Below are 16,380 nucleotides of genomic sequence, written 5' to 3' on the forward strand. Positions count from 1 at the left end.
ACTCCTTGCTGGTAATCTGAGGGACCTGAAGAGTTTATCAAGACATCTCTGTGTCACCTCGACAAAGAATCTTAATGTCCCAGTTTCTCTGAAACTGCAGTTGTACTGATGCCTCTGTCCAGCACACACACACCCCAAAGTGACTTAAAATCATGAGAAATTATTTGTCAGTTTGAAAGCATCTTAAAACCTGAAAAGGAGCCATGCTTATTCAACTGTCATTTCCACAATGCATTTGAGCAAGACTCCACTCACCGTGATGAGACTAGCTCAAAATGAGAGAAAAGGGGTAAAGAATAACAAAAAAAAATCTGAATTATGGGGAGAGAGTGAAATCCTAAAAGAGAGAGGTAAATGAGAAAGGTTTTGGCAGCATGTCAGAGCGATAGAGTGTAAAAATACCCACGCTGCATTTCTGTCACCCCAGCTGGGTAATAAGCAGCACACGGCACAAACACCCCAGATTTATAACCCACAGATCTTTGCATAATAACTTTCGCAGGGTGACTCCCCTGCCCTCCTCTCCATCTCTTTAAGTTGATGAATGGGCTCTCGACTGCCTTGGTTCCTGCTTGGAGACTACAGCCTTCATCAATCGAGACACACACACACACACACACACACACACACACCCACACACACACACACACACCCACACACACACATACACATGCACATACACATGTTCACACACCCATAAACATACACATACACATACACATGCACACACAGACACGCACAAACACACACACATACACACAACAAGTAAAAACAAGGGAAAAATTACCACCTTCTCCATTACATATATTACATTTGAGGATTACCGAAGCTCCCAGAATTAGGATTCACCCATGGAACACAAGGCATGGAACAAAGACACACACTCACTTTTACAGCACTCATCAGAGCACACTCCCAGTACCCTGAACAGTATCACACATCCATCCTTATGTGTCCTCGGCTCTGTCCAGTCAGCAATTTGCTCCCTGAAGCAGTGCAGTGTACATAACCAAAGTTCTCTGATCGCATCATGTCACGTCTCACCTCTTCCTGTAGAATAAGAACATGATGATGAAACCCATGATGCTCACAAAACTGTCTGGCTCACCCAGCTAAGAGACTAAATTGTTTTAAAGTGGTGTTATCCTACAGGAGTGCAATATGGTGGCTGATCCCGGTAAAAAGCAGAACATTTCATCTGGAGACAAAATTGTATCGCGTTTTCCTATGGTTTGCTGAGTATGCAGGCCTACATACTGTCCTGTCAAAGCAGTCTCGTATACATCAAGAGTCCATTAAAAAGACATTACAGTAATGAATGTGCTGCTGTCAGAGTTCAGGCAAGGACATGCTTTATTCCTGGGCAGAAGAAGGGGGTTGTGGGATATGTAAGAGACCCAGAGAAGCAAAGCTGCACTCAGAAGCCAATCCTAGCCAGGCTCATAGCCGGTTAGAAAGCTGAAAATCAGAGCAGGAAGGAAGGTAGGTAGCTGTGCTGGCCTTTTCTGGCTGAGAGAAGTAGAAAATAAGAAAGAGAATTTTTTTACCTCTCTCTCTCTCTCTCTCTGTCTGTCTCCATCTCTCTCTATTGCCTTGTTTGATGAAAAAACCCCACCACCCCCCAACCCCCACCCCCACCACCAAACCCAGACTCAGCCTCCCCATCAATGCTCAAAGTACAGGACAGCATTCTTCAGAGCAGAGCTCTGCGGTTGCCATGACAATGCAATCACTAAGCAACAGAGATTCCTCTTCCTGCTTCATTGCAGAAGAACAGCATTGGAAGTAGCAGTGCGGTTCCACTGACTTCAGAAGTCAGATAGCGCCCCAGATTTCAAGAAACTAGTTGGAAATTTGATGGCAAGTGGCACAATTAAATACCATAGCATGCAGAACTTTAGGAAAGAGCTACTTTATACTTACTATATACTTACACCTTAGCCTGAGTTGACCTTGGCATGGGGCCTCTCTCTACATGGTTACTGTTGCTACAGTCTCTGTCACACTGCACCAATAAAAGCCCAAATGACAGAGGAAATTCTTTCCACTTCTTTTTGAACATTATCTCTCTTTTTTGGTGTGACAGTCTGCTTTTTAAGCCTATAGTCTAATGAAGCCAAAAGTTTGATACATTCTGCTAAGTTGTCTTTGAGATAGAATTCATATATTTAAAAAAAAAAAAAAGATTTGTCATACAGTAGCTGTTTTGGGCCTGAACACACTCACCCTATACCCTACAGGGGAAGAGATTTACTTTCATGAAAAGCTCTTCGCATCTGGTAAAAACTTGTTTAACTTTTACTCAAATTCAAAATGATCTGCTTTGTTTGAGATTAGTCAAACACAATCAAACATGAATCCATCTGCAAACAAATTCCGGTTAGTTTGCTTAGTCAACTTGCATGTTGAATTGTATTTGATTTAACATTTCACGCTTGGTTTGCTTGCTGTTTACATAAGGAAACTATGTCTTGGGATACTACAGAGGTGTGAGGGAGAAAGGATGCACCCGTATGTGCTGTGGACTTACTCTTCCTGTGTGTCAGTCATTGTGAGCATAGGGATGAGGGACAAAACCACTGGGGATAAAACCCAGGGATGAGCTGGTGTGAAAGCTGCTGAGGGCAATGGTCACAGAGATTACACATGTGATCTGGGATGCTACCTATGATCTGCTAGAGCAAATAGTGAGGAAACTAGACAACAAATAAAATAACACAATAGAAACAGACAAGCAAAAAAAAATAAAAAAGTAAAAGTAAGTGAGTAAAAAAAAAAGACCTTAAGCAAGCCAATCAGTGATAAGAGAATGCTGTGTGTTACACTCTGGTGACAGGAGTGTGAAGCTGGAGCTTTAAGAAAGAAAAACATATCAATTGTTCAGCTAGGAAATGTGCAAATATCCAAACCCATAAAGGTGCACACACAGAGTGCTCCACTCAGATATCCTCCTCCTGACCCTAGATCTGTCTGGACAGAGAATTGCCTGACCAGCTATTTCAAATGTGTGGCGGATTGTAACTGGAGGCACGAAAGCTGTTTGCAGAAGGCGCATAAAACCAATTTTCAGGTGCACCTCTAAAGCAAACAGTTCCCCCACCCACTTCTGCACCCTCCTACTCCACCTCTACCCCTCGCAAAATAAAGAAAAAATTGGCGGCATGAATTTTAATGCCTTAGCTCATTCTCTGCAATAAGAAATACATAAAAAATATCGAGGAGGAGATCGACGGGGAAAACAAAAGCCTCCTCTTCTGCCAAATAATCTGTCATTCACCAAAGAGATGGGAAAAAGAGAAAGGGAGAGAGGGAGTGGGGAGGGGGGGCAATGAAATAAAAAAGAGGAGAAAAGAAAATAAGGGAGAGAGAAAACCGCATTAGAATTCCATCAAGCTCCGTTGTTCAATCCAGCGTGCGGTTGCCTAGCTCGTCTGACGCGGGCTGAGAGACCAGCCTGTCTAGACACACGGAGAGCGGAAGGAATGGCATTTAGTACAGCCAGCTGTCAGTCTGCTCCCCAATTTAATAACGTATGAATTATGTATGCCATAATATGCCATAACACTGTGCACGTGTGACATTTTATTTGATATTACTGTATATTAATATTTGCGCTGTAATATATATGCAATCAGCCGTACTCACTTTCCTCTGTATATTTTGTCTTGCACCATGGCAATCAGGACAGTGAGGACTTTGATAACCCTCTTCACCCTCAATCCCCCAACACCCCCCCCTCTTTTTTCATTTTGCTGTGGAAAATTGAGTTTTTTCTGCAGGTGGGGGTGAGGGTGAGGGTAGGGGTCAGGACGGAGATTTGGCAGTGACACCCACCCCCTTTGTTTTCTGGGCAGGCTCAAACCCATGTATGTTGGGGCGATTGGTGTTGGGTAAAGTAGCGAGGTTAGAGGTGGGGTAGGGGGACGGCCTCCCCCTTGAACACCATCCGTTGCGTTTGCTTTTTCCGATGTCCACAGACTACACCAGCAGTGAGAGGTGGACCCAGGTGCTTTTTGTCCACTGTACATTTATGTTTGCCATTTGCCAGAGGCTCTCATCCAGAGAAGCAAAAGTACCATAGTGCCATTAATAAGGCCATCTGAACAAACAATGCATGTAGAAAATGTCAGATTATGACTGAACAAGTCTCACATACATCACACGGCATAATGCTGAACACAGGCAAAGAGGTACAAAATTTCAATGAACATTGTAAAGTGCACTGATACCCTTAAATAATATACAAGAAGAGGCCAGATTTAAGTGCTGTAACCAGGCAGACGAGTCCAGATGCAATCTGAAGAGGCAGGTAAAATGGCCAGTCACTCCGCTGCCGTGACTACTAATGGAAGCTCACATGCTTGAAGCAGGGGGTAATAAAACCAACTAAATTCGTCTGGGATTTCAGAAAGTTCATCTGTGCCCTTTTGGGCTTCTGGCTCTTCACTGGAAACTTACTGAAGGTCTCAGTGTCTCCCGTATACACACGCACGTCTTTCTCACCATCCACTTGCTTGGTGTTATTACATTCTGTGCCTGAGAAAGTCAGAGTGTTTTGGGTGAATTCTTTTATTGTTATTCTCTCCACCAGACTTGCTGGCATCGCCACGGGAGCCAAACACCTTATGTTTTGGGTCAAGGTGTTTCACTGGAAGATCCTGGGATCGATTCTGGATTAATGGTGTGTCTTTTTAGTGTTGTTTGCAGTCATATGTAAAACAAAAATGTTGTAAGGGTGATGATTTTTATTGTCATTTAGTTAATGCTGAGATTGTCAGGTACTCATTTCGGATTATGAAATTTAATAAATTGCTTTTACGTCTCTTAAGTGTAATTCATTCACTACTTAATCGATTTTAATAAATTGCCCTCCTTGTAGTTGAACCTGGGCCTTGTGATTTATTATATACTCATATCTACACCCGTGAATGGGAACGGGTCTCACAATTTGCATATCTCATTATGTGGTAACAAGTCTTTCCAGGACCGCAGCCACAAATTTTCTACATGATATTGATCCACTTAAATGAGTACAACATTTTATGAATACATTTTTTGTTGGTTCTACACATTTACTTCTTGCAATTTGTAATGACATCATTTTAAAATTTATTTAGAATGTGCTATGAGCATCTGGCTACCAGGAGGGATAAAGTGGAGTCTGTGTGCATGGCTTTTTGTGTGCGTGGTGTGAATGGTATTATTATTAACCATGGACTTATGGATTTTCTGATGGATATGTGCATGTGGGAGGTAGGACACACTCACGCTTGTGGTTGTTTTTGCGTTGGAAAGGCAGGGTGTGGCGCTCAGCGTCCTCCTCTCCCTCCTCGTCCGCCAGGTGGGTGTGGGTGTAGTGGTAGCTCAGGCCCGGCCGGTTCTTATAACGTTTCCCACAGACTGAGACACACACACACACACACACACACACACACAGGGAAAGATAATAAGAGAGACAGAAAGGGGCTTTTTAATGTCTGTATTTTTAATGTTTTAATGTGTGTATTTTCTTCCATATGTGTGTTTGTTTGTGCACATGTGTGTGCGCACATGTGCATGTGTGTGTATAATATATATATATATATATATATATATATCTTATGTGATAGCCTTTGCAATTCCAGAGTCCTCTGGCACCCCATTTCTGAAACTATGTGAAAGCGTCATCTGATCATCAAATCTCCCCTCCCAGCAGCGCCTCATGCTGTGATCTCTTTGTGAGGCAGTAAGTCTGACAGCACATGGTGCACAGCATGGAGCGTGCACAGAAGCCCACAGACAGCACAGGCTCTGAGCGGCAGGCCTACTCACTGTCGCACACGTAGGGCTTGTCTCTGTCATCTAAAGAGGCCGGCTCCTGCCTCTTCCTCAGTCCTCCAACTCCATAGGCCTGTGAAGAGAACAGAGAAGAGCACACGCACTTACATGCACTAACCACACACAAAGCTCAATAAAGAGCCTTTTCAAGTCCAAAAAATATCTGAACAGTAAATTGGGGGAGAGGGGAGTTGCTCATCCGTGGGGCATATTGGATCCCTCTGTGACCTGGACAGTGCTGCTGAGGGGGACATGGTCAAACTTATCTGTTTTTTTTTTCCTCTTTCTTACCCTGCCTTTTGTGCGGTTCTTGCGTTTGGGTAGGTCATCGTCCATGTCCTCCATTTCCAGCTCATGTGGGAAGTCTCCTACCAGCAGCTTCTGTGAGGAGAGACAGAGTCTCTCACACTGTCATACTCATCCCATTGACCACCAACATGTATTACAGCTCTGTTAAGAGACTGTATAAGAGTGTCACAACTCAGGCGGGGACTCAAGCGCAGACAGCGGAATGGGGTGCACCAAGCGAAGTATAACAAGCCGATACGGGGAATCCAGAAAAACGAAGTCAAAAACAGGCAAAGTCGGAAAACCAGAAAAACACGGCAAACAGTACCAAACAAATCCAAAAACACGGTCGAGGGAAACAGGCAAGATCGGGAAAACAGGCTGGCAGGCAGAACAGGAAAATAGCTTGTAGCGAAACAGAAAACTGAGACGAACTAGCAACGAGACAAGAAACAAACGGGGAATATATAGGGCAAGGCAGATGACAAGATGTGATGCAGGTGTGCAGGCAGGCAGGTAGAGACAATCAGGTGGGCGGAGAACGGGGCAGGGCTAGAACACAAGGAAAAACAAAAGCACATGGACAGGGAAAAGAAAACAACCGGCTAAGACGCCGCAGTCATGACAAAGAGGCTGTATAAGAGGCTGTTTGTCTATTTCTTGTGGCTCCAGCCAAATTTAATCTCACAAAAAAGCATGTCTTAGGAGTCTGATATACATACATTGATCAGCGTAACATCCATAATTCACATCCTGGGGTACCACCCATTACAAGAGTATGCAATATCACACCTGACACTCGCTCATAGGCTCCTCCTCCTTGGTCTCCACCTTCCTGTCCAGTATCTCGGCACTGAGCAGCGACTCCAACACTGGCCCCTCTGGTAGGCCCACCTCCTTCTTCAGAGACGACTCGTAGTCTACCAATGACAGTGGGAATCACAGTGTCACACCGCCACCACAGCCCAGCAGATGTCTTTCTAGAATATTGTTCAAAAGCCACTGAGACACAGTCTGTCACCCTCAGTGAAGTGGGTTGCATGAGGTGTCACCCATTTTCTTACCTATCTTGAAGTCACAGGGTCCGAGGCGTGGGTCTTCCAGAATATTTAGCCGTCTCTTCTTCCGCCAGCAGCGGGCAGGGTAGGTGTAGATCTGTCCAGGAGCCAACCCTGTGGGAGCCAGACCCAAGTCAGCAACCGCCACTGACATAAATATTAACAAACCTGAAATCACCATGGCAACTGCCATATCCATATACATTAATGCGTTCCAATGCACTGCAAGACAGAGTAGGTATATATCAGTAAAATGAAGTTTTAGACAAAGATGACTCAGTGTTGATGTTTGACACACTCATGATCTAGGTTGAATCAAACCTACAATTCATTCACTAGTGCCAAACTGTAGGCACTGCTGATGGCGGCAAGCCATAGAAATTAGACATACGATTAGATGGAATATGATTTACACACACTCAGGCTCACACACACACACACACACACACACACACACACACACACACACACACACACAGTCATACACACACACTTACACTCACCTGGACCTCTGTGGGTCTTCTCCATCCAGATGTAGCAGTTGCTCTGAGCCACGCCCGTCTGAGAGTCCAGGAAGGGCAGCCGCATGGAGCGTTCGGCGCAGAGACGGGCATTATAGCTGCGACAGTGCTCGATGGCCTCCCGATAGAAGTCCTCTCCCAGGCTGAAGGCACCGAGGAGGGGACAGGGAGCCATGGGACAGACAGGGGACACAGGGGAGAGGAGCGGAGAAGGGAGAGGAGTGTACACACAAAACCAGAGAGGGAGAGAGATAGAGAGACAAAATGAAAAAGTGCAGAGGCAAGTTAAACCAAAGCAAGCACGCACCCACAACAAACTCCTCCATTAGACCCAGCAAAGAATTTGTGAGGCCTTTATTTTCTTTTTTAAAAAAAGCCCACACTTGTCCTGTTGAACACTGATATCTCTACTGGGTGCAAAACACAAAGCACCTGTAAGCCACTCAACAAAAAAGTATTTTGTGTCTGTACTTTTGAAAGGTGAAAAAAACAGACTGTCTTTTACAACAACAAAGAAGAAAAAAACGTGTCGAACAGAACGGCAGCTCTTAAGTAGTCCTCTGTAAAGGCTGGGAGGGGGGTCCTGCCACTTTCCCCCATTCTAAGTCGCATGCCTGCCGCCGAACAGTTGGCAGCCTGCTGGCTTCCTGCATTAATGTTCTGCGTGTTGTTTGTTTGTCTCGCATCCCTCCCCACTGACGCCATACCTGCTCTTAATGACAGCTCCACTGGATTGCCTGGGAAGAAACAGAGAAGACACAGAGTCAGCCCCTGTGAGATTTTCACAGCGCCTTCCACCGCTGCTTATTTTAAGCCCGGTTTCTCGCAGTGCACAAATGGAGTACAAGCTCACGGCGTATTTAATGTTCCACCACAGCGACGGCCACAAACGTTGGAAAAATAAAAAGGTGACAGCGGAAAGGGTTGGGGCCATCTTCATTCTCATCTTAATGGATTCTTTTCCATGAAGAGGATGATTTCTGTCTCTGACATATGAATCAGCCTGTTTCAAATGCTACAATAAGGTTTAGAGCAAGCTGGGATCTGTCCAGGGTTTCCAATCCCAAAGTCACCACCCAGAGTGCTCCTGCTACTGGAGGTCAAGCACAACACAACAAAGGCAGAACTTGGCCAAACACACACACACACACACTTTACAGTATGCATGCACACAGCTTTCAAAGTCTGATGTGCCTGATGCTATTTTTCTGGGGCTTAAAAGTTGCTTCAGTCCTCGAGGCAACAAGAGGGGGAAAGGGAAAAAAACACATTCAAAATGTAAAGCAGCAAGCTCACAAACACCCCCCCCCCCCTCTCTCACACACCCCTCCTCCCTTTCCCTCCATCCCCTCCCCCACTCCCTTACCCAGCACCATGATCAGAGCTATTGGAACACACCAGCCTTTCAATAATAAGTTGACAGCTGTAGAAAATGGCTCCTCCTGCAATCTCATTATATTATGCTGCCTCTGCTGCTCGCCCTTGAGAGTCAGAAATAGAGCATTTCAGGCCATTGAATGCAGCAGGCGGGCTGGGCGCAGGCTACACGCATCCAGGAAGATGCGCTGCTGCAGCTACCCCATAGCGCACTCCAACAATGTGGGGACATTGTGTCCCCAGAACGCCACATCTGCATCAACAATTTCAGGGACGCTGTGTCCTGGACATCCATGTCCCTCTCCAAAATTCAGAGCTGCCTGGATGTCCTGCGTGTCCACTCCGTTGTGCAGACTCTGGGTCTGGTCAGGTGACTCGCGGGGACACTGTATGTGAACACGATGCAGGGAAGTGGCAGGCTGTAAATCACTGACTGGAGACTAATTTGTCAACTTTATTGCCATTGGCTCTGTGAGGGGGGTGTCTTGACAGCCAATGCTTTTAAGCCAATCCAAATGTAGAGCACACATAGATTACTGGGAGATGTGGAGAGGGAGATGGGAGTAGGGTGGGAGGATAATGCAGCTAGCAAATGTCACGTGCAGCCACGTACGCGATCATAAGAAGATGGCACAACACACACACACAAACAGCACACACACATTAACACATGCGCACACACTGCCACACAGAAATACAGAAACACACATACATGCATGCATGAAGGCTCAGCCATATAAGGCTACTTTAAGATACACACACTCACACACACAAGCCACATAAAAACATGTGCATGCGCACACACACACACACACACACACACGCACACAGCCACATAAACAAGCACATACACATATGCATTGACACAGTCACCTAAGAACACACAGACAGACACATAGAGACACAGATACATAAAAACACACACATACATATATACACAGGTAAGACACACGTAATCATAAATGGATGAACATGCCCAAATATACAGTGCATGTATAGAAAAAGGCCTTACAACTATTTAACTTCCTGAATCTGGGGCAAACTAAATACGCAGTCTCTGCATATTTCACTAATAATTAAGGGGTTAATTATTTAATGAACTACATGGCAACCCCTTTCCCCTCTCCAATTAGCCACAATTAACAGTGTCTCTACAGTAATAAAAATAGAGAGTTCCCTCTACAGGCCAGACAAGGTAATAGGAAGAAAAAATGGCTAAGCAGTGGACACTTCATGACAGTAATAATGTACAGGCAGAAGGTAGATTACAGAAGTGAAATGCTTTACTATTCTATTTTTCCTTGTTCTGATGCTTAACAAGGTGGTGATAGTGATGGTGATGATGATAATGATGGAAGTGACGATTATTTTTGTAAGCAAAGATCCTTATCTGGGATGAACTGAGCACAGGAAACCGAACAAAATCTGCAACAAAACATGGCAAATTAAACATTTGATAAAAACAGTAAAAATTAAAATAAAAAAGCCTTTTGGCAAAGCTCTCTGGAATTCAAGAAATGCTAGTAAATAATTCTGACTTTGAATAATGTCTGACTTTATGTCAAAGTATCCAATCAGAGGATTGGCTGCCAAGAGCTGTGCATCACTACCGCTGCTCTTGGAATGTAAAGAGGACGGCAGTGAGCAGCCATAGACTACACTCATCTGAAACCCGGCTGATCACACCCCTCAGTGAGGCCAATGTGCTGCTCCACAGCTTTGGTGAGTTTCATCTGAAATGGCATCCATATCTGCTCCCCCATGTCTACACATTAGACTGGCAAAACTCGATTGTCTCACTTTCTCCCTCTCTGTGCTCAGTCCTCAGCAAAATTATTTTTTATGACCAATCTGCAGTATGTCTCTACAAAAAACATGTCTACCGCTGGGGCCAGCCTCACCCTTACCAAACCACACTTGCACTGAAACATGCTACCCTATGACAAAACAGGGTGTACTGCAGTTCCTGCTACATGTTCTCATAAAATAGTAATACATATCAAAAAGTGCAAAAGCATGAATTTAGAGCAATGAAATGGAGTCTTTGGACATCAAAACTTATCCACTGAAGTCTATAGTGCTGTGGCTGGCCTGATCCGTGGGTCGTCAGGGCAACTCGACAGCCACTGCCGTGGTCATAGGGCTCTGAAACAGGCTGATGTTCAGGGTTCTAACTGACCCTCCAGCGGTAACAATACAGATACCTAATCCTCAAAAGGACATAACAGGAAAGTGAGCAAGCCAGGGAAAGGCCACACACTCATCTCATCGTAACAACATCACAGCAATGTCAAAAGAACGGCACACATTAACTGCTGGTGTACCGCCCCAGACCTGTAAGCGTATCATTTGATGGATTGTGCACTAAATGATGTCCCAGTGGATGTGTTTTAATAAGCACTCATCCCTCCCCAAAGCTTTGGGATTTGTAACAAAACCCAATAACAAGACAGTAATATTTACATTCCCACCACATTCAAAAGTCTGATCCTTCAAATTAGTTATCTTCCATCGCAACTTTAAACACACTCACTTCTTTTTGTTTGAGATTCTGTTAGAATGAGCTTGATGCGGTGCAAGTCAGTACCACAGAATTCAAAAGAACATGCAGATAAGAGAAGCTCCTGCCGTTCCAACTTTTTGAGACACCCTGAGCATCCTTGAGAGATCAGAGAGAAGAATCACTGACACACCAGTGGGCCCTACACAGGAAAATTAATATTTGTTTAATATTATTTTTTTTTCTCCTGGCTCTCTAAAGTGAAGCAGAATCTAGTGAGAGGATATGTGTATGAAACTGGAATGGTGGAGCCACTACAACTCCATGCTGAGGGGCTGCATTCTGCTCAGTATAACAACCACTGATGACCTACTCTAAATGCAATTCTCTCTCATCATACACACATGCACACAAATGCACAAAATCATTTTTTCATTACAAAATTCTATGTACGCAATTTTTTCAAATGACATGATCATGGACAGCAACGAAGGCATTCCTCCATAATGTCACAGTACACAATATCCAATTCCCATCTTTTCTGTGTAATAACTAGCATCCAGGTAGGACCCAGCAGTGGACTTAGGCCCTCATGGCTGACAAAGTCCTGAATACATTGCTGGGATCCAGTTCCACTCAGCACTGGCCAGCTTCCACACTGCAGACCGAAGTCCCACCTCTCCACACTGCATCTTAAGCAGGACACACACACGGGACAGATGGTCAAGGTGCTCTAATGGAATAGTCATTCAGGATCTACTGAGAATCTTTGATAAACACTCTCACGCTGACTCCGCATGTTAAATCTATATGGTTAAATCGAGAGCAACATCCATCAACAATGGATGACTAAAGTGTGGAACATACCACGGGGGATGCAGGTGGCAGTCAGCCACCAACAATTTTTGACTGACCATTGGGTGTGTGTGTCCAACTTAAGTTCTCTTGCTTTTTCTTAAGACTTGAACACACTTGTCTGTTTACACTTTTCTTGTGTATTTCAAGATTTTTAATTGTCACGCCTCTACGTTCAGGATGTCGCAGCACTGCGTCATGGACTGACACACGCTCAGCTACGGTCTGACGTTTTCTGTGTGCACCTTTGTTCATGTGATCTTATTATATATGCTTTTGTACCCTTGCTTTGTAAGTGGCTCTGGGTGAGAGCATCTGCCAGGTGGCTGAATGTAAATGCAATGCAACTCCTATCAGGAGGCGCCTGTGACAGCGACAGTCTGTCTCAGCATCACCCCACCAGCTGTCTGAATTTCCCACAATGCCGCCTGACCCTGTGTGGTCACGGCACCCAACCCGCAGCACGCAGCGACGTGCATAACCATGACAGGGCAGTGTGGATCAAAACCCCGGCTCAGGATCTGCTGCAATCAAGTGACAAATAGATGGTTAGGTAGCGTTGGAGAAATAGGTCACAGAGCTAAAAATACCTGACGGTGTCTCTTGTCTCTCCACGAAGACAAAGAGCACCTAAAAAAGAAAGCGCTCTGCGGTCAGCGAAGCGTCTCGCGGCCTTTCACAAAGGGTTTCGTGTTGCATTGGCTCTACTGTTGTGAGGGGAGCAAAAGGAGATGGAGAACAATCTGGAAGTGAAATGGCTTTGGCAAAAGCGAATGAAGGACCAGACATAAAAGGTTCATGAGTGTGGAACTGTATGGGGTTCATTGATTTCATACCAATAGACATTACATTAGCCAATTCATAGCATTGAGTCTTAAATCAGGGACTGTGAGAATATGAGAATGAGAGGGAGAGGGAGAGAGGAATTCTTCTTACGATTATTATTTGTGATCATAATTGTTTTAGTATTGTTTCTGTTTCTGATTTTTTTTTTTTACCAGATGATTTCTTGTGCTGTTTTCTTGGTTGTTGCTCTGGCAACATGCACTGTGTACGTCATGCCAATAAAGTGTCTGAATTGAACTGAATTGAAATGCAAAAAAGAGTGAAAGCCAGAGAGAGGAAGAGCAAGAGACAAGGAGAGCGAAAAATATTTCTACTTTCAAAAAAGCTCTTTATTTAATGTGCATTAAAAAAAGAAAAGAAAAGATGTAGGTTCTGTTTTTGCAGTCTTTTTTTCTGTTGTCTTTTTCCATTTTTTGAAATAAAAACATAAAGAGGATGACAGAAGGAATCTGAATGAGAAGAGAAAAAGAGCGAGAGAGAGAGCTGGGGAGGAAGAGTAAGAGCAAGAGAACAAGTGAGAGAGAGGAAGCGAGGGAGGGAGGGAGGGAGGGAGAGATTAGAAGAATACTGATTCTGTGGTAAAGGTTAAGGAATGCTCTGAGGAATGATTGTTTTATGAATTGTGGACGGACTGTGGGTGGGGTCCACCAATCATGGCACAGAACAGCCAAAACAGGATATGCAAGTGGAGGCACACAAATACTAATACATAACAAAATATATTAGTAATAATTACTATCATTGTTTCCTTGCAAGGGTTGGGACTATTAAACCAAGGTTTGACTAATATTTTAGTGTTGCTTAAAATCAAAATAATTGCTAAACTAAATTATGCCATCATACACAATTCATTTTTATCTCATATTTCAACAAATACCTTTAGTCTTTTACAACACTCTTGCACCAGAGAGCAACATTGTGTCATTGTACTGAGACTGGTAGTAGTGATTAATCATTAAGGCAAAATCAATTAATTTAACGCATTAATAAATATTTAATTTAAATACACAAAAGTGTTGTCCAAAGGTTAGTTGGACGTTGCACGAAATTTTGCGGCAGTGGTGGTGGGAGATGAAGTTCATGATTAGGGTAAGGTTGTGGAGTAATACTGAACCGCTCTGCAGTTCATCTCCAAACTGCACCTGCCTCGCCTCCACCTGACTTTCACACTAAACTGAGTGGAAGAGTCCCTCGCAGCTCACGGTCTCGCCTTTCTGTGGGTGATGATGAACTGTTCGCGGTGTTTATAAATGAGTTTCCTTTTATTGCGTAATGTTCAGTATAACAACTCTGAGTTCACAGAGAAACACCTTTGCTATTCATACTGTAATGACGAAGTTTCAGTCATTTCACTGCAACTACCTAGTAAAATAAAAGTATGATAACAAATCAAAAGGACGAATGACCTCCTAAATCTCCACTATGTTCTCTATGCCTAAAGACTATTGAAAGTTACGAAGTATTCAAATTCTTCAGTTAGTAATCAATTTTAAACAATGCGACTGTCAACAACAGAAAACATGCGTGTTTTAAAGAATGAGAGGTGTGAACTGGCTACATTGTAGGTGCACAACGCCTGCGTTTTGCAGTATTTGTGGTACATATTCAGATGACATCTAGTCAGCCTCTATGGGCTAGCGCTACCGTATGTGGCAGACAGGCATTCCACAGCAAAGAAGGGAAGAAAACGCCTTCAAGAGCGGTGGAAGTGGCTGATGATCCTACTGAAAAAAGTCTCTTTGTTACAGGTATATCGTACTAACGGATTCAAAACCGCCTCTTGGCAGCTCTCCAGGGGAGGTGAACGCCGCAAGAAATGTACTGTGTAGTTTTGCAAATAATTCGAATGTGAACTTGACCGAACGTTCACCATTCAGCATTATCCCTACAGAGCCGCTGAGGCGCGCGCGATCACAGGTTAATGCATCCTTTTGCTCAGATACTACATTGAAGCAAGCACATTAACAAATCATCTTTACTCTCGGTTATGGTGATCATTTCCACTGGAGTCGTGGAAAAACCAATGCACGAGTAAGCACATTGATATGTGTTAACAAAAGACTTTAAAAAACACAGAAGTACAGGCGGGCGAACCGTCCATTTATTGGTACGCAGCTAGTAACAACCGGTTGAAAAGAAGTACTAACGGGATGTTCAGTTCGATTTACCTGCATACTTCTCTCACAGTAAACAGTCACGCACAGGTACCCAAAGTCTAAACCCACACTCTTGCAGAATTTCTGGTGCCGGTTAAACTGAAATCCATAATTCATAGTCTATAAAAAGCAAGCATGTCTGTTCACATTAGTCTATACCTTAACAAGCGACACCGGGTCACCGAAATTATTTGCATTCCAGTGTAGGCTACCCGTCTGTGTGCACAGCTGCAGCATAAAACGTTAACATCCTATGAGTTTAGCACTACATTTATTCGAAAGAATCTTATCTTCATAAAATCAGATCAGGTTCTTAGTTAACATGCTTATTCCATGTTAAATTAAATCATCTCAACTACCTACCTATGCTGTTACTTTTTAACGATGTTAGAAATTGGTTGAATGTTCCCAAAATTAACAAAAATGACATCATATAGCAACTACAGAATATTAGTCTATGTAACTATATAAAACATATTTACTTACGATTTTAGGGGGGTCTGGATGACTGTGGCCATTTTGATATAGCATGATACAATGTAACACTGCAGATCCCGCTATTGTACATGTAATATACCAGCAATGTTGAATTTCATTCATTCTCTGGGGCTGCGGTCGGCGCAGGCAGCCAATGAGAAAAGGAACCTTGCTCTAGCATGTCGTGGGAAGTGTAGTTTTTCTATGTATCTTTGAAAAACTCGAGGCGTAGTCTTGTACTACCAGTCCCAGAGTGTAACGCGGTTAAGAGTATAACGGTCCCGCCTTTCACTTGCATGGATAAGCGAAACTATATAGGCTACAGTTGTGTTAAGGTTGGGCCGTTTACCTGGTTGGGCATTATGTATACATTATACACACGTACATGTGGGCATACTTACACGTGAAAAGAATCCACGTCTTCTCTTCTTGTAAAAGTCGTTTTGTTTACAGAGATATTGCATTCACCTTGTTTCAAAAGATAC

General features: G+C 43.7%; 1 protein-coding gene across 1 annotated transcript in view; it reads right to left on the reverse strand.

Moving 5' to 3' along the window:
* Nucleotides 1–15,994, reverse strand: part of LOC118775570 (zinc finger protein neuro-d4-like) — a 24,413-nt gene extending 8,419 nt beyond the window's left edge. The window contains exons 1-8 of the mRNA XM_036525550.1: nt 15,905–15,994; nt 8,392–8,421; nt 7,667–7,827; nt 7,170–7,277; nt 6,898–7,025; nt 6,109–6,198; nt 5,812–5,890; nt 5,269–5,400 (exon numbers count right to left, since the gene is read on the reverse strand). Of these exons, the coding sequence (XP_036381443.1) occupies nt 5,269–5,400; nt 5,812–5,890; nt 6,109–6,198; nt 6,898–7,025; nt 7,170–7,277; nt 7,667–7,827; nt 8,392–8,421; nt 15,905–15,936 (760 nt within the window). The 5' untranslated portion in view covers nt 15,937–15,994. The remainder of the gene's footprint in view (nt 1–5,268; nt 5,401–5,811; nt 5,891–6,108; nt 6,199–6,897; nt 7,026–7,169; nt 7,278–7,666; nt 7,828–8,391; nt 8,422–15,904) is intronic.
* Nucleotides 15,995–16,380: the final 386 nt, after the last annotated feature.

Source organism: Megalops cyprinoides, chromosome 3, assembly GCF_013368585.1.
Source record: "Megalops cyprinoides isolate fMegCyp1 chromosome 3, fMegCyp1.pri, whole genome shotgun sequence".
Lineage (NCBI taxonomy): Eukaryota > Metazoa > Chordata > Actinopteri > Elopiformes > Megalopidae > Megalops > Megalops cyprinoides.